The sequence below is a fragment of the Pteropus alecto genome, unplaced genomic scaffold, assembly GCF_000325575.1.
Source record: "Pteropus alecto unplaced genomic scaffold, ASM32557v1 scaffold95, whole genome shotgun sequence".
In the NCBI taxonomy this organism is placed as follows: Eukaryota; Metazoa; Chordata; class Mammalia; order Chiroptera; family Pteropodidae; genus Pteropus; species Pteropus alecto.
Genome location: NW_006441071.1, coordinates 13,787,092 through 13,810,371, shown reverse-complemented (window position 1 = coordinate 13,810,371; position 23,280 = coordinate 13,787,092). Strand labels below are relative to the sequence as shown.

Genomic DNA, 23,280 nt, shown 5'->3' with positions numbered 1-23,280 from the left:
TGCTTCTAGATCTATTTCGCTATCTGAGTTGAGGAACATGCCCACAAATTTCCTAAAGAAAGCACCCACAAAAGCAAAACAAAGTCCAGCTAAGTTTGTGACTATTTTCCAGGTTCTCCCACACTGATTTCTGTACTGTTCTTGCTCCAATCTCACCCCATTCTGCAGCACATAATAAAAATTGTAGATTAACAGCAAGAACTCTGGTGCCAAACTGCTTGCTTTTATAACCTGAATTTATAACTTTGCAGCTATGTGACTTTGAGCAAGTTATTTGAAGGCTCTATGTCTCATTTCATCATCTGTAAAATAGGTTAATAATAATATTTGCTCATAGGATTGTTGTGAGTTGAGTTAATGTATATAAAGCACTTAGAACAGTGCTACATGGGTGTTGGCTTCACCTGAATTTTTTGGCTTTCCATTCTAATCAAATTCTCTTATCTGCTGAATTTGATGGGGGTATATTTGGTCTCTCTGGTGCGTGAACCTCAGATTTCCCATGAAAATTTCCCCCTTGGCCATGCTCCCTTCCATTTCAGGCAGGAACTATGCACATAATTCCCTGTGCCTGCAGTGGTTCTCCACCCCTTACCTCCAAATTCTCACTATCTTCACATAGTTAACTCCTTTAGATCTCACTTTAAACAACTGTTTTTGAGAGAAGGCTCCCCTAGTCCTCCAGGCTAGAATAAGTGCCTCATGACCCTGTTAATTTTTCTGTATAGCACTTATCAGAATTTATAGTTATGTAGTGATGTGAATATTTAATAAATATGTATCTTCTACTAAAATGTAAGCTTCATGAATGCAGGGTCAAAATTTTTTGTTCATCATTATACCCTATAATCTTTATAGTGTTTGGCCTAGAGGAGGTCTATGAGAAATATGGGTTAAATAAATGAATAAATTAATTTCAGAGATAAGTCTTGGGTTCAACATAAATGAAAATGATTTGTCCAAGATTACACTACTATAAACGACAGAACTATAAGTAGAATTCAGTTCTTCTGATTCAAAGTCTGCTATTATTCCCAGGCTTTAAATCCTAAACTATACAAAGAACCCTGCAATTTCTGTTGTGCGAGTTCTAGAATAAAAAGTAAAAGTACAAATCAGAAAGTATAGATCTAAGGTAGTCTGGGGAAATTGGGCCTCCCTATGTAACTGATATTTAGGATATGAAGCAGGAGTTAGAGTGGGCAAGGAGAGCTGGGACAGAGGGTTCCAGGGAGGAAGAACCATTTACACAAAAGTCCGATGATGAGAGAAGCTTGGTGAATAAGAATAAGATTGCTGTGATTGCAACAGCAGGAGTAGAAAGAAGGGGCCGAGGTATGATCAAAGGGGCAGGGCCAGACCTTCTGTACCAAAGAAAGATTTCTGTTTCTTAACTAACAGAATAGAAAGCCACTGAAGATTTTAAGTAGGGATAACACAATCAGCATTGCATTTTCATGATACTGACTGCTCTACTGGGGCAGAGGTGTTGGGAAAAAGCAGACTGAACAATTCATTGGATATGAGGGTCTACAAAAAAAGAAATGTTAAAGATGACACTCAGGTATCCAGTATAATCATGGAGGATTGTAGTATCATTTACTGAGAAAGGGCCATTAGTAGACAGATAAACAGTTTCATTTTATTAATTGTATAATAAGTTCTCAATAAATAGTGACAATTATTGTTTTTGTAGTTGCTGTTATTGATGATTCAAAATCATTTAATGTGACTGATGGTAATGGATTTCAGTGGATGTTGTCCTGAGGTGTTGCTCCCACTGTATACACGGCACTTCTGGACTTGGTGTTTGGAAAGGGCAGTCACCTAAGGGGCTAAGAGTGCAACTGAGCCTTGATATGAAAAAGTCTCTTCTGCCTCCAATCCAATTTCTAGGGAAGGCTTAGTATAACATGTGAGGACACATGAGAAAATAGCATTCCTTTTTTTTTTTTTTTTTTTTCAATTTCCTTCTCCTTTTCCAAGAAGCAAGACAGTTTAGATATGATAATATGACCAGTGCCAACCTGTTTATCATGGCTAACAGGGGTATGAAGCATTGATGTTGTATGGGGAGATCAAACTTATAAAATTAGCCTTAACTGGCCTGGGCTGAATGATGTATGAGCAGAGATAGCTCAAAAGATTTTCCTATAAATGGGGTAAGGAGATAGTAAGCAAAGAAAGCTTAGATCTTTGATATTACCGAAGGTGTTTCATACCTTATTTTCTGATCTAGATTTTATTCCTGTCATATTTGTGCTTCATTTGGAAATCTGCCATATTCATTTACACTGTCTAGATATATATATATATTTTTTAAAAAGTAATGTCTATTAGAATGATTAGTTGGCAGTATTGACTAGGTAAGGCCACCATCATTTTCATTCTGGGGAGCCAGCATTGCCTGTAAAAGCCAGCAAGAAGCAATGGGAAGGTTGCTGAGCCTTTGCACACTGTGGCTTATAACCACTGCCTTTGTTCCCTGAAGATGCTGAGAAAGCAAAGGCCATTTAGTCACATGGCGCTAATGAGAATTCCTGTTGTCATTATCCTGATTACCCTATTACAGAAGTCCTGAAATATATGAGGTAGGTGGCAAATGTGTTAAATATGCCAAAAGGCATGTCTATTTCAGAAGTTTTAAACCCTTGGTTGAGAAATTTTACAGTACTTAATCTACTTGCCAACTGGGCATTTTGCAACAAGGCATCTATAAAAGAACTAAAGAAAGAAGCATTAAGGGGAAGTCAAATATAAGAAAAGTCCAGTTGTTTTGGTCACATGAGGTCCTGCTTACAATTTAAAAGCTACAATGATTCTTGCTTAGTCACACACATATATAATTGGCATCACTTAAGCACAATCACCATTAAGGAACATCATAAAAACACATATAGAAAAGCATACAACAAGACATTTTAAAGAAGAGAAAGAAAAGAATATTTTAACAAACATTCTGAATAAGTTTAACATGTATTTTATTTATATTAAACTATTTATAGAGGTCCTTCAGGTATTTTAATGTATTTTTAAATTATACTTTTACTATCATATTTATTAAACTAGGAAAAGAATTTCACATTTATTTTCACGTTTTATTTAAAAAGGCACATAAACATAGTTTAAAAATTAACTTTTCTTCTTTACTGCTTGGGTTAATTTGTAATATTGCCTAATCTGGTATAATCTATCAAGAGCTCAAATAATCCCAATTCAATACAATAAAACGAGCCAATGCTGAATCATTTGAGTATGTGTACCTATTCCTAATTATATTTACAAACTCTTGTTTATATTAACTTTAGGGTTTTAGCTTTTTGACACTTGTTGAAAAGACATTTTGCTTACTATCTAAAAATTCTGAAGAGATTTTTTTCTTCACATCTTTAGTGATTAGAAGCATGAATTTGAAAATCAGAATGAGTATTCAAAACAGATCTCCACCACTTACCACCTATATAACCATTTAATCTCTCTCTGTCTTAGCTTTCAACTTGAATCTTAGATGCTCATTTGTAAAACAAGAAGAAATAGTACCCATCTCTAATAGTTAAGTGTTAAATGCTTTGTTACATTTAAAGGGCTTAGAACTGTGTCTGGCACATAGTAAGTGCCCCCAAAATGTTAGCTATCATTATCATCATTATCATTGCCTTCTAAAATGGAATTATTCATTTTAATTTTTGGACACTGGGAGATATATATTTAACACTACAAAATATATATTTAACTTTTCCTCTGTATTCCTAGCCTTTAGTTTTATCAGGAGCACCAATCTTTCTTATTTTCCATTCAAAAAAGTTTTTTTAGTCCAGTGATTTTCAAACTTTTCTTTTAGAAACCTTTATAACATATTGAAATATTTCATGAACTTCCATATAATATAATCTATAATTTTAGAATTCATTGATTAAGAAAATACATATGAACAGAGAGATTTAAGGATTCCTTGAAATAAATCCATAGCCCCTTCAGGGTCTAAGGCTTATTGGTTAGGAACCATTGTTTATATCAATAAGTAATATATTTAGACTAAAATGTAATTCAGGTTAAAAAAAAAACAAACATGTCGGTTGTCGCTCTCTTACCTCGCCCATGACTGCTATGGGTGTCTCTCCTGTTGCCTGAGCAACACGATGCTCTACTAAGTAGAACATATACTCATCGTAGAGTAGACGGATCAGGTGGAAGGAGCCAAAGCTAGCAGCACTACGCAAGGTTAGGTCCCGAATAACCATCGAGCTGTTCCAAGAGAAAAGAAACACATACAGTCAGTATTAGTGACCAGGATGACAGTTCAATTTACTTTTCTTCTTAAAAAAAGTTAAGTTGGAGGTCTGAAAGGATGATATGACACACAACCTGCCACAGAATAATTTCATTATTGAAAGCAGTTGGCTCGACTCTTTGAAACAGGGTGGTAAAGAGGTCATCCTGAGACTTGGTTAATTTTTATTAGAGCCATTTTACTGTCATAGGTAAGTCTGCTGACTATTAAGCTCCCAAATGGGTCAGAAATGAATATAAAATATTTTTGAAAGGTTGACAACTCATCATCACCATAAGAAAAAGCAACTCAAAGCGAAAACCTTATTGAGGGTTCAGCACTGTGTTACTGCCTCTCAGTAATAGTGATTTTAGTGTACACTTTGGGAAAATATATATTTGCACCACACTGAAGTTTCAAAATATGCTAGGCAACATTCTTTCTGAGGAGGTGAAATGTAAGCAGGAACTGGACTGATGTGAGAGAGTGAGCATGGGAACATGTGAACTTTCTCAGCAAAAAGGAGAGCAAATGCAAAGATTTTGAGGCAGAACTACGTTTGATGTGTTCAAAGAACAGCCAGGAGGCTAGTGTGGTTGGAGGACAGAGAGCAAAGAGAAGAATACGCAGTGGGGTCTGGATGTCACCAGCAGCACTAATACCAACTTCTGTTGGAAAATGAAAGACAAAAATCTCCTGACTTTCAGTTATAATATCTAGTTACCGTTTAAAAATACCGATTAGCATGCCATGAAGTTACTGTCATGTTTGAAAAAGAATCAGTTGAATTATATTACTAATGCTATGTTTATTTTATTCTCTCTGTGTTGGGCCTCTGCCCTACGAGGCAAGTATGAAATGACACAATTAACAGTTTAATTGGAAACCTATTGTCCGATTTGGACTTCTTTCTGTAAGGTATTTGCAAAAATGGACTCCATCGAATTTCATGCTGCTAAATTACTACGAATTCAACTCCTTTTAAAATCAGTTATAAATGTTAAATGTTAATTATTTTATAATGGATGAGAAATACCCTTGCATACTTATCTTATAATTCATAGTGTGGAAACTGAAACATTTACCCTAACACATATACTCAATCTACCCTAACACATATACTCAATCTTTGTGTATTTGGGGGTATATCACACCTTTCCTAAGAAGAAAGGTAAGAACATCATACCAATGACCCCTATATGAATTCTTTTGTTTCAAATAATGCTTACAGTTGATTCCCAGAAACTATTACTTTTTGGAATATTTATATATTCTCCAGTTGTAGGCAAACTAGGTTCCTTGTGCCCCTTTTCAAATCATTATCAAAGCTATAAATTTTATTCCTTAAAAATGGAATATTTGGTTGACCCTCAGAGTGGCCCTGAGGAACGCTGTGTTCTGTTATCCACAAAACATGCAAGCTGAGAAATGGCCCACATAACTTCTCCATTTCTGTTCAAGAAAGACAGATTATTTTTTTTTTCCTACCTCCCAGGGAGCTAACAGTAGCCATTCAAAGCCAGGTTAGGCAAAGAGAGGACCCCATTCAGAAAATAAGGTGTTTGCAGAGATATATCAATTGCCAGTTGATATCATAATCCTTTGTCAGTCCATTTGTATATTTGTATGCATGTAAGTATATACACAGAATTTTAGAAATTATGAGATTAACCGACTTCAGAACATCAAAAGTCTGTATACGTGACTGCCAAATTCTTATTATAATGCCAAAAACATTAAAAAAAATACTCTGCAGTTCTGTTTCTTTGATGGTTTGTGAATGCGTTTGCATTACTCAATGTGTTCTTATGCCTTAGTTAAAAAAAAAAAAAATAAAAAAAACAGTTCCTATTTTAAAGGATCTTAAGTTTCTAAGCTATTGACTTTGCCTACCAGCAGGAGGTATGCATCTGTCTGAATATGCCTTTCTTTCTGTTGCCCTGAACTGTATGCCTTCAAGTCTTTTTGAAATGAAAATAATAACCATAATAGTGTCTAATAATAACAACCCAATTATCCCCAACTCAGGGAGGACAGAGGGCAGACAAGTGATGATCTGCTGGGTTTGTATATCTGCAAGAACAAGAAATAGAAGTAAGTAATTTTCTCTCTTTTCAAGTTACCTGCAACAGATCTCTGTGGAGATGAAGGCTCCAAAGGTGCATTTCTAAAATGGTATCAACTGAATATAGGAAAAAAATATAGGAAGGAGTAAGGGTAGGTCTGACATAACAACATAAGAAAGCGGTAAGAATAAAAAAAAAAACCTTGCTTTTTCTGATATAGAGGATGTACTCTGCTTTTGGTAATACAGGTTTTGGAACAACCAGCTGGTATAACTTCTGTTTTATTAATCACTCATGAAGCATATATACCATCTATATAATTTTCTGGGGAAAAATATGGATGAATAAAAAATCAACTTGGAAACAAATGGGGAAATACCTGAAATCTTCTTAAGAAATATTCCCAAATTAAAATTTTGAAGTCTATTATTTTTACTACTGTTGCTGCATCTACTTTGAGCACTGTGGCAATTTTCTAAATCTTCCCCATGTATCTAGGAAAAACACATTTCTCATGAATACCCAGATCTAAACCTAGCACTGGCTTTACTGAAGCATACCCATGGGTCACAGAGTCAGACAGCACCTTAATAAGGTGCTTCTCAAATTATGTGGGCTAAAGGTATTAAATATATGTGAGATAGAACTATGGAATTAGACTTTCAAAAAAACAAACAAAAACCAAAAATCTAAAAACCAAAAGCACAACAACACAAAACTGGCAGGCTTTCTTTTACTGCATTTGATCCTGGGCTAGACACTAGAAAACTATTTTCAGAGTATAAGGATACTCTGTCTCTTAATTAAACATATATAGCAGACCCTACAGCTCTACTTCTGTTTAAGAAATAAGAATTAGACCAAATCAGTTACGAAAAAAAAGAAGTCACTTACAATAAAAACCAAAGCAACTACCATCATAATTAAAAGATCTCTGATTCCATCTTTATAAAGGTGATCAAAACAAGGTGGAAATCCTATAGTTTGGGCTTACTGGGCTTACTGGGTTCCTAAACCTCATTACTTTTTATTCTTTCTCTCCTCATAACTGGCTTTGGATTCACCACTGATGTCCAAATGATAACCATGGTGTACCCATAGTCACTGTCAGTGGTATGTCCTGTGGTTACTACTTTCTGACATGTGCATGGCTGCACAGGATCGAAATTAGGGACCTGCCTAAACCTTAAAGTAGATGTAGCTTTCAGGCCCAAGCCAGTGGGGCCATCTTTATCAAAAGGAGAAAAATGAACTCCCACATGAAATGGAACACCATGTGTCAATTCCATCCCAAGTATATTTGGTATATATGTCAACCTAGGCTCTGTTTTTAACCCTTGGGGCGGACCTATAGTCAATAGCTCATCCCATTTTATATCATATATCAGGTAATCTGAAAGCCTTTCTTTTCCAGGGTTCTTCAGTGTCCGAATTGGACAATAGGTTGCCAATTAAACTGTTAATTGTGTCATTTAATATTTGCCTTGTAGAGCAGATATAAATATAGATTTATATCTCCATTATTTGAGTCAAAAAGTGATTCACTTTGTATTGTTTACTAGATCACTGGATATTAAACTGGCTATGCATTAGAATCATCAGGAATAAGTTTTTGAAAAATTAATTTCTGATTTATTCCCAATCACTACTTTCTATCAAGATTTTGATTCAGTAGGTTTTGGGAGATACCTAGATTTTTTTTTTTTTTTTACACTAATTCCGATGTGCAGCTAAGTTTGAAAATAGCTGTAATCAATCAAATTAAGAAATTAACTAGATGGTTCTGTGCATGCATCAGAATCAGCATTTTCAAAAGCACAGATTGCTGGGTTTCTGATTTTGGTACAGTCCACAGAGAGACCTGAGAATTTGCATTTCTAACATGTGTCCAAGCGATAGTAGTGCTACTGGTCTTTGAGAATCAATGAATCAGAGAATAAAAAGAAGAATGGTGCTAAGTCTCAAGAAAGAAGCCGGAAGATGCATGTCTCCAGATGGACGGCTGGAGCCCTTTTCTGTCTGTGGCTGGACGTGTTATCTAGACTGGAATCTTAGATGTTTCCATCTGAGAATTCTAGGACTTTGAGGCTTTCTTTTCCTAGCAGAAAGCTAGGAAAGCTTATTTCCATAAGCTTCCTGGTACAATTCCGTAACGCTGTCCTCAATGAGTTGGGTTGAAGATAATCACAATAGGAATTTTCTTCGCTTATCTATTTTCTTTCGTCTGGGGAGCATGTACATATACACATATTTGCCGACTATGAAAAACAAAGCTTAGGAAAGACTGAGATGATACCTGTAGAAAGACCATTTTAGCAGAAATTGCCTGGCAGCTTTAGGAAAACTGGGTCTGCCTTCATAGGGCTTCAGTGCTTGCATCATCACATTGTCAAGCCATGCAGCCCACTGCTCCAGGGTGCTCTGCTGCTGAAGAGTCATCTTGAAGTCTGTTTCTAGTCTCTGAACCATGTTGTCATCACACTGGCACACCCAGGAAGCCTGCTCCTGGGACAGTACACGGAAAGCAAAAGAAAAGTTCAATTCAGCATCTTTTCATTGAATGTCACCACACAAACTATATGCATGAATAGGAAATTATAATGAAAGCTTCAAACAATTTAAATGAATTAAAAAAAATGAAAATGAACAACTACTTGTCAGTTATTAAGGAAACTGCTATCACCTTTGTGCATGAAAAAATGATGTGACATAAAAGCACGACTCAGTTTTGCTACATTAGCTAGATTGTGTGAAAGACTAAACACATGATTACTTAAGAAATATAGAAGCCTGAATCTATGGTATGTAGGGTCTTTCATTCTATTCAGTTTTTATACTGCTTTCAAAAGTTCTATCTTTCCCCTCACCCCCAATCAGAGAAACTTTAAAGCCAATTCATTTGAGAAGATTTAGGCTAATTCAGATGGATAAATAGATTTAATTGGCCAAAAGTGGCCCCTTAGGACTCAAATTGAAACAAACTCTGAATAGTACTAGGTAGAAACATATGCTGTATGACTTTTATAGACTCAGAACTAGAATCTCAAGGGCTGTCAAAGTGAGGCTATGAATACAAATTAATTCACAGAACTCAAAACAACAATAACAACAACAAAAATACTTTTGAGAAAATGTAGACACGCTACCGGCCAAGATATTTTATTATTACAGTTTCCTTCTGGTTCTGATTGGGAAGTTTCATGTTTGGTAATAGCAATGAAAATAGGAACTTCCAAGGCTACTTTTTAGTGGCTGCCATAAGTTTTATAATGTTTCCAGTGCTATGTTGTTTTTTTAAGATTAAAGAAAAAAACCTATACTCTCAAGGTTAGAATTATTTGGTAATATAGTATTTGACTAAGAGTCAGAAAACATGGATTTTAATATAGGGCCTGAATCAACTAAACTGACCTCAAGCAATTCATTTAATTTAAGTGGGCTTCATTTTCCCTAAGCATAAAATTAGAGAAATAAAATGTGACAATAATTTTTATGCTGGGTTCATTGTGCCCAGACAATATTTTCAAGATAGGTTCCTGTGTGTACGCGTGTGTGTGTGTACGCATGCGTGCATGTGTGTGTGTGTGGGGGTGTCTGTGAAAGTCCTAATTCCATACCCAAAACATAGTAAATATGTGTATATTTTTCTGTAAAGAGTGTCTATATCTTTCATTCCATCTGTTCTCAGAGGATGAGTTCATTCAAATCAACAATTTCAACTGAATAAATACCTAATCTCCATCTTCTGGTTCCAGCATCTCTCCTGATTCTACAAACTTTACCTATTCAAGAGCTATTTCAGTAAATTATATAAATGTCTAAGCACTACACTGTACACCTGAAACTAATAAAGAGTGAGAGAGGGAGAGAGAAAGAAAGAGGAGAGGGAGAGGGAGAAGGAAAGGGAGGTACTTCAAAACGCACACTCTATTCACTTTATTTCTCCAGGGAAATCTATAATTTCTTCTATATTACCAGATGATGATATCATCTACTATCCTTCTTTCTCTTATCTAATTAATCATAAATAGCTTCTGATTTTACTTCATAAATACCACTTTTAAATATTTTAAGTACATTTAAATGTGACTACAGAAAAATTGAAAATACAAATAATCAAAAAAGAAACAAAATATTAAGAATATCTAAATGCTAAAATTAAGAGATAACTACAACATGCTAATTTATAGACATTTTTATATGCACATTTCATATAAATTGTTTGACTTCTTTCACTTAGCATAATGTTTTTAAGTTCATTCACTCTGTAGCATGTATCTAAACTTCATTTTGTCTTATTGACCAAAATTCCATTGTGTGGATATACTACATTTTGTTTATGCATTCATCAATTAATGGACGTCTGGGTTGTTTCCACTTTTATGTAGCTAATGTGAATAACACTGCTATGAACATCCATGGACAAGTTTTTATGTGGACATATTTTAATATCTTTTGGGTTATATCTAGGAATGAAATTGGTAAATAATATAGTAACTCTATGTTTAACCTTTTGAGGAACTGTCAAACTGTTTTCCAAAGTGGCTGCAGCATTTTACATTCCAATCAGTGTATGAGAGTTCTAGTTTCTCCACATCCTCACCAACACTTGCTACGATCTGTCTTTTTGATTATACTCATTTTAGTGTGTGTGAAGTAGTATCTTACTATGGTTTTGATTTTCATTTCTCTGATAGATAATTATGTTGAATATCTTTCAGGTACTTATTGGCCATTTGTATATCTTTTTTAGAGAAACACCTATTCAGATCTTTGCCCATTTTTTAATTGTTTTATTTTTGGGTTATAATAGCTCTTTTTTTGTGATTCTAGTACAATTTTAAAAATCAGATATAGAATTTGCAAATAAAGTCTCAACTCTGGTTGCCATTTAGCTTTCTTGATGGCCTCTTTTGAAGCACAAAAGTTTTTAACTTTGTGTTCAGTTTATGTATTTTTCTCTTATTGTTTGTACTTTCAGTGAGCAACGACACTTTATACAGTAACAACTACTTTTATTACTTTAGTATTTGACGTGAAATATTAGTTGGGATCCCATAATAATATTCCTAAATTAGCTATTTTTTTAAGTGTAATTTAAAGTACAAGTGAGTAGTCTGATCACAAGGTTAAAATATATATTTTTCATTTGGATAATCAAAATAACCAAACATCGCACCTAATTCTTTTCAAATGAACAAACACCAGAAACCAATAGCAAACTCTGAAATAGAGTCATTCTTAGTTCTTTCACAGTGCGGCACTATTAAGAACAAATGTCCCTTGCATGTTACAGTGCTAGGGGCTTTATGTATTATGAAATATGTAAACAATAATCTAAGATAAGTTTTATAAAGTAGGGATTTTTTTTTAGTAAAGCCCAAACAAAGCAGTTCAGTAACTTGCTCAAGCTCCCACAGCTAGGAGACTGAAGAATTTAATCTCCTGCCTAACTTCAATGACTGTGATCATCTTTACTCCACTAACTATTCAGCAAACCCTGGTGACATATGTTGCCGTCTAGTGCTCTAAATCTTGGCAGACTTTAACCACAAAACAGAGGAGCAGTAAAGTCACAGCTGAGTAAAATCCTCCTCTTTTGGGACAGTGTGACTATCTATTCCGCCTGTGTATTGATGTAACTATGAAAAGAAATATGAGGATCCTAAGTAAGAAGTAAAATTGGGTGTCTTTTCTTAAAAGACACATTTTGTCAGAAAACAGAATACCTGGACATTGGCAAAGTCAACACGGTTGAGGTCATTGAGCATCTGGTTGATTTGAGAAGTGTTCTGAAGCACTGCACGAGCTGCCTGGGCCAGGTGATTGAGCGACGTATATCTTCGCAGAGTCTGGGCAAAGGCACTTACAGCGGCAACCTGTAAAGAAATCCAGTTCAACTGGGATTTTTTTTCACTCCAATAAAAGAGACCACTACAAATGTTCAAATCTTTATGTCCTTGCCAAATTTTAAATGTTTTCTTCTGATACGTATTTCAAATTCATTTGGCGAGAGAGCTTACCTATAAAGTATAACATTTAAATCCTTAAACCAAGTATTATTTTCCTCTTGAGTGGGTTGAGGTCAAGACTAAAACAAACTCCCACATTCTTTGACATCTGAGTGCAGCATTAATTAAACCAGTCTTACAAGTAACTACTCATCCATGGCAAAAAATGACTTTGTCTAGGGAAATATAAAAAGTGTTGATTTTCTTTTCTTTTCTGCTCTCTGTACTCTAAACTAGGCAAATAATTTTTTTTCTTTTTACTTGGAAAACTAAACCACGCAGCCTCACTTCCTAAAATGGATTAAAAATATACTTTTCAGAGCACTATCATTCAGACTCACTCTTATTACCTTTATTTTATAGAAACCTGGGTAATTTTAAGGTGAAACAAAGGAATTCATAATAGCCTTTATTAGCAAATACATAGCTAATAAACATCGGATACAAGCAACAATAACTACTCTTTTTCAGAATTTAAATTTCTGTAAAAGGACTAGCCAGGAAATTTCCATGTGCCTTTCAAAAATCTACTTCCTGCCCTTATCTCTTCTGCTCTGTGCCCAGGAAGACTGACCTGAATGTACTACATTAATCTCCTCACTTATACTCTGGCTTCCAGTTGGATTTGGCCAAGACAGGTCCTGGCAGGAGACTGAAGGATGGGAATAATGAGTGGTCAAGTATTTATCTCCCTATAACCTCTGCTCTCTCTCTGTTTTGGCAAAGACAACTTTCTTTTTTTAAGGCCACTGTATTGTGGCAAGAAGAGGATCTCTTAATGTCGTACTTTCACCTCTTTCCCCTTCAGAAACAGGAATTTTCAGAGCTTCCCTCTACTGCTTGTCCCAGCGTGCTTTACCCTTCTTTTTCTTAGCTCTGTTCACATCTTAGGAAATAGACCCTTATTAAACTCTCTTCAATTATTCTCCCATTTGGATATATCATATGTTTCCTGCTACAACCCTGAATGAATCAGGTTACAATTAAATATATCAAAGACAATGCCAAAAAAAAAAAAGTCTAGGTAAATATCTAAATCTCATGATCTCAAGGAAACTTGTTACAAGTACAATAGATCTAAGGAGCATTTTAACATATTTACAGGAAAGTATGATATGGTATTAAATCGCTATGGATATAGATGAAGCAATTAATTAGTTTGCTGACTGGTAGAGGGTATTCACAGGTCAATGGATGCTCTATCTTGATAGTGAGATGTTTTAGGACTATGTGGAACTTGGGAGAAAAGTTCACATGCTCTCAAAAAAGTCTTACATTTTTTCAATTTCTGTAGTTTATATTAATCAAGTACATACTATGTGCCAGGCACTGTGTTAAGTGCCTCATATATATTTCCTTGCTCAAGTCTCATAACCATCCTACTAGATACATATTATGACTTAAAGAGGTCAAGTAGCTTGCTCAAGGTCACACAGTAACTATATTACAGTGATGAGACATGAATTCAGGTATAACAATGGAAATCATAACAATGGCCAGTCATAATCTAATTATGCTGTTTCCTCTGTCAGGGTAGACTGTCTTCACTGACTGAATGTCTAGCTGAAAAAAGGCTACAGGTACATAAAAGGTACATCAGTGAGAAGGAATAACAGAAGGTGTCCTCCACCAAGGTAAATAAAATCAACTCTGGAGATCAGTGAGGTGGCCAACATTACAGCTGGATTGCTATCATATGGGATGGCGCTGGGAGGGGAGGTGCTTTCAGCTATTTGAAGTATTTTTATGAATCTGACTGACTGCAAATTGGAAAGCATTCCTCTGACCATCGTAATCAAATAGCACCTCCTTTTTTTGCCCACCCCAGTGTGGCACTCTAGAACAGCACTGTCATGGAGAACTTTCTACAATGGTGGAAATGCTCTACATATGTGCTGCCAAATATGGCACCTACCACCTGCATGGCGCTATGGCACACTTGAAATGCAGGTAGTGTGACTAAGGAACTAAATTTTAATTTAATTTAAATTAAAAAATTCAAATTTAAATAGCCACATGTGGCTACCCCTACTGTATTGACAGCATGGTTATAAAATACAAATATAAAAATCTTTGTTACATGGTTATAAAATACAAACATAAAAATCAGTTTTAAATGTTCTATACATTATATCAACATTTTACATAATGCTTTTTCATTGGACACATAAAGCAAAAATCTGAGGTGGAAAATCAATGAAATGTTTCTTTCTGTATGTTTTAGAGATAGAAAGTGTTGTTGCAAACTGTTAGTCAAAGCAGAAAGAACTGGGAGCTACTTATGTTCCCAAACAGACTTGTCAGCTACAAGAGCTTCAATCTATCAACTATGCCCCCAAGATAATGCATATTGTTGGAGATTAACAGTGGATACAGTAATTGACAAAAATCCATAAACGAAATTTTTGGTACCAAAGTTTAGACGGAATTAGTGCAATCTTGCCATGGGTATGCTCACAGATTAACCTCAAGTAACATGGTTAGTAGGGGACAAAATGGAGAACAGAATTCATATCTCTAGCTAAATAATCCACATTCCTGATATATACTAATCAATTATGAGATAACTGTTCACTTTAAGAAATGATTACTTGATTCACAAAATCATTCTCCCATGTTAAAAAAATCCTGAAAAAAAAAAAGAATATTAATTTACACGAATTTTTCACAACATAATGAGTACAGTTAGGGACTTAAAAAATCTAAAACTCCTTTACATAAAAACTATTTGAAAATTCTAGGCTATTCTTTTTAATATTTGAAATAAGCAATCTGAAATATATATATTAGAAAAGGACTTATAAATATACCACACTTAAAATGTTTCTCTGGTCTTTTTGAAAGGAGCATTAAGAAAAACATCCCTTGTACAGGTTCTTTGTTACATAGTTACAAAATACAAATATAAAAATCAGTTTTAAAAGATCTATATATTATATCAACATTTTACATAATGCCTTTTCTTTGGACACATAAAATTCACAGTTCAGAACAATTTCCTAAACACAAAAGAAAAAGCAAAGATATAAAAGCCTACCTTGGTTTGTATCATTCTCTGTGGAATATTGTTCATGGCATTGGAAAGCCAACCTTCAAGGCTTTTAGCAAAATTTCGAATGGCTTGGGTCAAGGCACCTAAATGTTAAAGAATAAAAGCAAAACGAAAAAGATACCAAAGAACATTAATCTTTATGCCAGACTAAGGGAAAACATACATACATGACATATGAAATAGCACAGAACTTATATTGTCCTCATTGATGAGACTTTATTTAGCATTATTCCTAACTCTAAAAGCATCCAAGGATTACATTTTGAGTCTTTTTTTTCTTCTAAAGCTATTTTGTTCTCAGATACTTATGATACTTTGTTGAGAAATGAAAATATTCAAACATTTTTGCTTATTGCAACATATACCAGTTGTGAATATACTTATGGAATTTTCTATCTTAGATAAAACACTTTTCATTAACATCTCTGTGCTTAAAGGCTATTTTCTTTATAAGTTCTTCATCTTGATTTTTCAAGCTCTTAGTCTAGTTTCCTTTTCTTAGTTAAAAAGAAGATAATGTAAAGCTTCCTCTCCTTCTCTAGGCATCCATTTACGCTAGAACACATCAATCAGAGTAGCTGCCACTCACTGTTGTTGAAAGTAAGGTAAAAATTAAAATTGCCTAACTTGAAAATTTTGGATAATTATTCTCCATTTCACTTGGCAGGCAGAGATAAAAGGTCAGTATAATAAAACTGCTGTCACAGAAACCAATATTCTTAAGATATTCCTAAAATAGTCCATTCCATATTCTTCACATATCTGTTAAAACCCGAAATAGGGATAGGTCCCATGAGAGTAGCTTTTTATGGTGGTCATAAAATTAGAGGCATCTCTGACTATTTTACAAGAAGGGATTGGTTTACTGGGATTGCTATATAATAGAAGACAGAATTCTTCTCTTGTTCAAGTAATTCAGTCAATAGCATTTTACTTCATCTGTGCTCAAGGCTCTATAATGTAGGGAGCAGTTTTAGACATTTAATAAATCTTTGTGGGTTCCCTATAATATGGGTAGGTATTACAATTGGTAGTCTCGTATAAGAAACAGAGAAGTTACATTTTTTTCCAAGGCTCCCAAGAATATTAATGTTAACGATAGGATTAAATTCTCTGGTTTTTCATTCTGTGCTGAAATGAGTCTTACATGCTTCTCTATTACTTTTGTTAAAGCAGGATTAGATATAATTTAGTTTACTCGAGTTACTTGCAAATGATATAAATGTTACTAATTCAATAATAAAAACAACTATTTTTTTAAATGATTTATTTAACTGGTCAAATGACAAAAGAGAAATTAAAATGGCTAAATTTTAATTAGGAAAAACACTCAAGAAGAGCAGACTCTTAACTATGATAATCATTTATTGGAAACATCAAGTTGGAAATTTCTTGAGAAGTAATCTTTTGAAATTTCCAAAGCTTTCCACTTTAGCCAAAAAAGAAAAAAAAAAAGAAAGAAAAATATTTTTCTGTTGTCTTATGTACTTAGAATCATGGAGGGCAGGCATGAATGGAAATGAAAAAGAGTGAAAAAAGATTAACAACGCTTTTTGAAACTCAGTAAATTTTTTTGCAAGATTCAATTTGGCTATCTGTATTTTGCATTTTCTCTAATATATAATAATCATTTAAGCCCAAAAAAACAAGAATTGGGAAAGGTTACTTTAAAATTTTTAATATGAATCTTGTTTTATCTAGACAAATTTGATGATAGGGATATTATAAAATAAAAATATATTTCTCGTATATCAAATGATTTTAAGTTTTTACTTTTCTGTCCTAAATATTTTGGGCCACCTTTAATCATACCTCATTAGACATTTAAGTATTACTAGTTGAGTTCTTATACAATTCTTTACACTTAACTTTTTGTTCATTTTCAGATAAGTGTATTTTGGAACATAGTAATTTCAAGCTGACTTTAAATTAGTGTGATATGCAGACTTTTTTTGTCTAAAAAAAGGAATCCCATCTGGACAGTAAATGGTAGAGTGAAGTACTAGTAGCCACAAAATTACAATTTTTAAAAATAAAATTATGCTTGCTCTCTCTACAGGGGTTCACACCAGATCAAATTGTGCACATTAACTCTGACAACTTTTCTCATGAATGGATGGTTTGAAATTTAAAATCTATTCTAAAGCTAACTTGTTCCAACCTGCTCATGATTAATATCAAAATGCATACAATCAGAAAGTAGCTATCTACACTGTAATTTAAGCTTTATTTTGTTGTAGAATGGGAATTAAATTTCCAAATTTAGTTGGCACATTAATGTATCTTATAATTTCAGAGAAACTATAAACTATACTTATGTGGAAATTCCTGAAGTTGCATTGTCTGCTGAATGTAGAAATAAACTACTTGACAGAATAAACTGGTCAAAATTTGCAAAAAACAAAGGTCAAATATACTGTGCATTTAAACTGTGGGGCTTAAAGTTAACTAAATTGATACATGATTTAAGTTAGGAAACTGTTCAACTTGTAAGTTAATCTTGTGATGCTAACATAGAAGCAAACGAGTTTAGAATTATTTCATGAATATTGATGTTGTTGATTTGCCTTAAAAAAGAAAATGCTTACTGACATCTCTTCTCAGATCTCAAGAGAGAAATTGTACATTGGTGGTAAGAGCCATAGGTTAATGAGCTACCTTATGCAATTAAACATCTCTAGAGATCATAATTCAGAGCAAAGGCAGCAAGACAAAAACAAGGAAAGTCAGATTCTAAAACATAAATCAGTAGAGAATTTACACACTGAAATTTTCCATGACAACATCACTTCCAATTATTTTTTTTAGTCGGGAAACTTGGTGTAGATAGAGTAGAAAACATTAGCAATTTTATAAAAAATGTGAGAAAATGGCAGCTGGATTTTTTTCAAAAATGAATTTCTATATAAATATGTGTGTATGTTCACTGATATTATATGTAAATATGTAAGCAAATATTTCAAGGAGGCGAGGAATATATGAAGTAACTCATATCTTCCACAGTTATCTATCATATTTAGAGAAAAGAAGGAATAAATATACAAACATTAGTATCTTCAGCTTTTGTTTTAATAAATCCCTATTTAAATATTGTCTGGAATAATTTAATACAAATCAACTGTGAACAGTGTACCTGAAATACATGGTTGCCAATTTCACAAGCTAAAAGACTGCTTTTATCTTAATAATGTCATGATAAAGTAGAAATTCTGTTCTATGTCTTTAAAGCTAAGGTCACTAGTACATGCTCATAAAGATGTAGGCATAAAATCATTCCAACTGCCTCTAACACAGTATCCATAGGAGCGTTTATATTGACAGCTGCAGAAAATAGCTTTGTTTGCTACAAGGTAGTTTAGAAAGCAACCATCACTTGAAAAAAAGGTAATCTAAGTTATCTATGTAATTCCTATTTGCTTCATGGTGGGAATACAATGCTTGTGTAGTTACATAGATTTTTCTCTCAAAATGCCAGTTAACCATTACTGTTAATGGAAACTGCATTTGTAGTTCTTAACAAGATGTAGGTGACAAAGTAAATGCTTTTATAAAGGAATTCAACTTCAGTGGAAACCAAGATAAATTCATTTCAAATCAAAAGCAACCATGAAAGAGGCTGGCCTAGCAATTAGATTTCAAAAATTTTTGGTTTTACAAAGGGAACTATGTCCTTGGGTTCAATAATTTTTACATGATTGACTGGTCTGGGAGTGTTCTTGCAATTAGTCATTGGGCTGTCACATCCATAGGTTAGCTTTTCTTTCAAAAAGAAAACTACTAAAGATTGAAAAACAGATATTTTTCCCCTCTTACTACAGTTCTGCTCTAGGCTGTTTTCAGGCAATACTCTGTGTTGCTTGTTTTCTATTTGGCAAATCTAAATGAGATTAGAATCACTCTAGATTGCAAGGTCACTACCCCAAACTTTCTGGGTGGAATGTATGAGAACAAAAGCATCCGTACTTGTCTGCATTTAACTTACTAGGAATAGGTCTAAGGACGTCGGGGATGAGAATCTCCACCAAAGCCTGGTACATCCCATGGTCACAGTTACACATCCATTTCAGGATAGACTCATGTTTGCACAGAGTTATCAGCTTTGCTTTCGGAAGTCGACTTTCTATTTCACTCAGATTGCTGGTGTGAATAAATGTAGCAAATGAATAGATGGCAAATGAGGATAAAAAAGAAAATGGACTTTAAAAATAGTTTTAGTTTATCAAATACTACTGAGGTTAGAACTATACCACCATTGTACAGGTGCCATATGACTGGATATATATAACACTCCCCCAGAGCTGCCTATGCACGTCAATACTTTCTCATGGTATAAAAGGCAGATATGATGCTAACTCCATGAGGATGAAATAACTCTACTGCAGTCCCCCAAATCAATAAAATGGGAGCTATAATACACACGCTGAACCCTCAAGAGAGCAGTTTGTGGTTTATTTCAATCTATTCATTTAATGTTATCAGGTAAGGTTCACAACTGGTATACATATTTCTAAGTTATTAGCTGTGACATCTACTCAGCCATGAAAATGGATTGGAAAAGCATATTGATTCTGACCTTGATTCAGTAATGGTAGTGCCGTCAGCTGGAGTAGAGGGAGAATAGCGCCAGAATGTTTGCCACAATTTTTCTATCAGGCTAAACTGAAGATTCACAACAACGTCCAATATTGCCTAAAAAACAAAAAGGTTACCGGTATTACCATATAATACTTCTTATGGGGATGTGTGAGGCACACATAATGTAACGGGACTTAAATGGTAAAGATATCTTTGGGTTCATAAGTTAACATGGTGAAACTAGACTAAATTGTGCCAGTGGAAGTGAGGAAACAAAGGAGATTAGCTAGGGGAGAAAAAAAAAAAAAAGCAATTCTTGAAGGATTAGGCAAGTAACTTGCATTCCTCTCATAATGGCCTCATCTCCCATCCTCACTTTCACCTCTCTTTTTCCCCAGTGTCATGCTTGCTTCCCTTCCTCTCCATTTTCTTCTCTTACTCCTTAAAGACCCATTGTTTCCTTCTGCCTCCAGAGTTGCTGCCACTCTTCCTAGTCTCAGACTAGAAAGGGCACAGGACATAGATTCAATTCACATCACTCCTCACTAGGCTAGGTGTGTCCACTGGCCATCGAAGAGGCCAGAACTGGGTGAAGGATGTGGAGGTGCTTGTGTGTGGCAGACAGGGTTAAGGCTGACCATGGATTGCAGAGTGTTCCCAGCCAAGCTGAAGCTGGGGCAGAAAAAGAGCACAGTAAGCACCTGTCTTTGCTCACACTAAGCCTCCCATTAAATCCTACCTCTGCGCAGTACCTTTCGAGAACAGCTTTAAGACTATCGCTTTTCTAACTTTGGGGGTGGGGTTTCACCTCCCCCTTCTCCTTAATTTTATCCCCGAGAATTATTTTCCAGTTGCATCAAAGGCTTTTTTTTTCTTGATGACGCTAAAATCTGCCACTTTCATTAACTTTTGATGATCACATTTAGTTTCACTCTTCCACTGCAATTAGTTTGTAAATTTACCTTCAGATAAAAGCAGTTACTAAACCAACCAAAGAATAACTTGTTTGTGCAAGGAACATGTGATTCTATGATTATTTCGAGCATAAAAGATGGAAGCTGTCAGAATAATTGTTTGATGTCCTCAGCACTGAGAGCGAGGACAGGTAAACTAGCCCAGTTAAAATCTACAAAATTCACAGAAACTAAGAGACAACAGGAAGCAATTGAGAGAGTCAATCTGAGTATTTTAGGCAAAAAGAGGAATCTGTAATGTCATAGTTCTAGTTTATGCTACCTGCATAGACTGGTCTTATGTATGATACAGAGACTAACTGCTGTTCTACACAAAAACAATCTGAGACAACTTCAAATATTAAGCAAAATCTGTTTGGAGCATGTTCTGGAAACTGGTAGGAAATGTTACAAGTAGTTGGATAATGAAAATGGAGAGAAGGGGTCAAATTAATTAACATACTCCTCACCCTTCTATATCAGCAACTATTAAAATGCAAGTGTAAACCCTGAGATTAAAGGGCATATAGATAGATGTCCCTTTCCCCAGGCCAAAACCAAAAGCTCCACAAGAGGCAAATTCTTACAGCTGTTTTCTTAACTGTAGCTTAGGAACATTCCAAAAGATATCTCTTAATGAAGAAACTATTAATATCTTATAGAATATCTTACATGTCTCTATCTATAAGACTGCTGTAAGAACACTATGTGTAGTGTAAAAAATATATATATTACTGTTGTAGCAACATGTGCAGAAAATTACACTTCTACCTAAAACTAGTGATACTTACAAAATAACTTTGATAAATGAATTGTGAGAATTTCAAATAACAGGCAAAATAGGTATAGCAATATTTCTTTAAAATACATACTGTAGGAAATATGATAAAAATAAAGAATTCAATATATCTTAAATTCAGTATCTCTTCAAATTAAATAATCTCTGATTCTTCTGAAAAGGACATGCACATCAGCCTCTTGAGGCAGTTTTTCAAATGACTCAAACATTTTATCATTTGTCCATCCACCCACTTTCAAATATGTTCATACTAAAATATATAGGCAAATATATTTTAAAATAATCCATATTCTACTGGCTTAGAGCAAATGACTATTTATAGGACTGGATATGAGATTCAGGTAGCTGTACTTCAAAAGTTTGTAAGTTTGACAGGGAAAAATATTAGAATTCTTCATTTTTTATATTTGCTGCTATGTCCCATGAAAGATGGCATAAATGCTGTAAACTATGAAATAAATGGGGATCAATCTGTGGACTGTCATGTCCCACATAAATTATCATTTACATCCCTATCTCTTCATATGGAGTATGCCTGAAAATTGGTACGTTAATGAAAATTCTGTAATCCAAAGAATATTTTCATCTTATTGGGGGAATTTTTAACTTAGGATACTCTTACTGTACAGTCTTTAGTATTGTGAATAACCAAGCTTCAACTTATATTTTGAATAAATATGAGAAAATTTAAAAAATCCAAACTATATTTTTGTAGGCTGCTTTGCTTAAGGCAAGGTTCACCTGAACACAAGAGAAATAAGAAATTGCTTAGAGAATCTTTCTAGAAATCTTTATTAAATACACATGATATTCATGTAGAAAGAAACTTTTTCTAGATATTTAATTATCGTCCAGAAATTCTCTAATATTGAGAAAAGCACAGTCATCAAAGAGAAATGACAATTAAGTGTCTTTCATCATTCCAAGAAATGTTGGGAACAGACTGGCAGGATATGTTAAAGAACACTTTTGGCACATGGTTTGTTACTAAAGACAGAGCTTGTCCTTGGTTGTTAATAATCTAGCACCCTTGACAAGCACTCTGATTTTTTCAAGCAGTTCTTATTTCTGGAGTGGGAAAAAAATCCGTGAATGCTATGAGCTGAGACTTCTCACTGTATACTGCATTGTCAGCAATTAGGAGGACTGCGTGTGAAACCCAAAGGATTATCTTTTACTCTCAAGTAGATCACAAATAGCTCTGGAATAAAGCTACTTAAATTCTAAACAGACTCTTCTTTCAAAAGGAAAGGCACTTAGGAAAACTCTTACTGCAACAACATTATCCCCCTGGTACTAGGGGAGGTGCAAGTACATTAAAATGCTGGCTTGGAGAGAGTTCACCTCCTGGAGACCATGTAGCCAATTGTAGGATATTCAGAAAGGGAGTAGGAGTAGGGATGGACAACACTAGGAGAAAACTTAATTAACCACAAAAACAAAACAAACAAAACTGGGGTCTCAGTGATCTATGGAAGGAACACCTCAAGTGCTTTATTAAACATTTCTAGAAAATATTTTTGATAGAAATACACACTTAGGGTATAAAATTCA

At 34.4% G+C, this 23,280-nt stretch overlaps 1 protein-coding gene across 3 annotated transcripts in view; it reads right to left on the bottom strand.

Moving 5' to 3' along the window:
* The window catches only part of RFX3 (regulatory factor X3), a 260,761-nt gene that overhangs the window by 23,710 nt on the left and 213,771 nt on the right, over positions 1 to 23,280 (bottom strand). For all 3 annotated transcript variants that reach the window (XM_015594543.2, XM_025051406.1, XM_025051407.1), the window contains 6 exons: positions 19,973 to 20,088; positions 19,382 to 19,536; positions 15,385 to 15,482; positions 12,066 to 12,215; positions 8,633 to 8,841; positions 4,092 to 4,245 (listed from right to left, as the gene is read on the bottom strand). In XM_015594543.2, the coding sequence (XP_015450029.1) occupies positions 4,092 to 4,245; positions 8,633 to 8,841; positions 12,066 to 12,215; positions 15,385 to 15,482; positions 19,382 to 19,536; positions 19,973 to 20,088 (882 nt within the window). The remainder of the gene's footprint in view (positions 1 to 4,091; positions 4,246 to 8,632; positions 8,842 to 12,065; positions 12,216 to 15,384; positions 15,483 to 19,381; positions 19,537 to 19,972; positions 20,089 to 23,280) is intronic.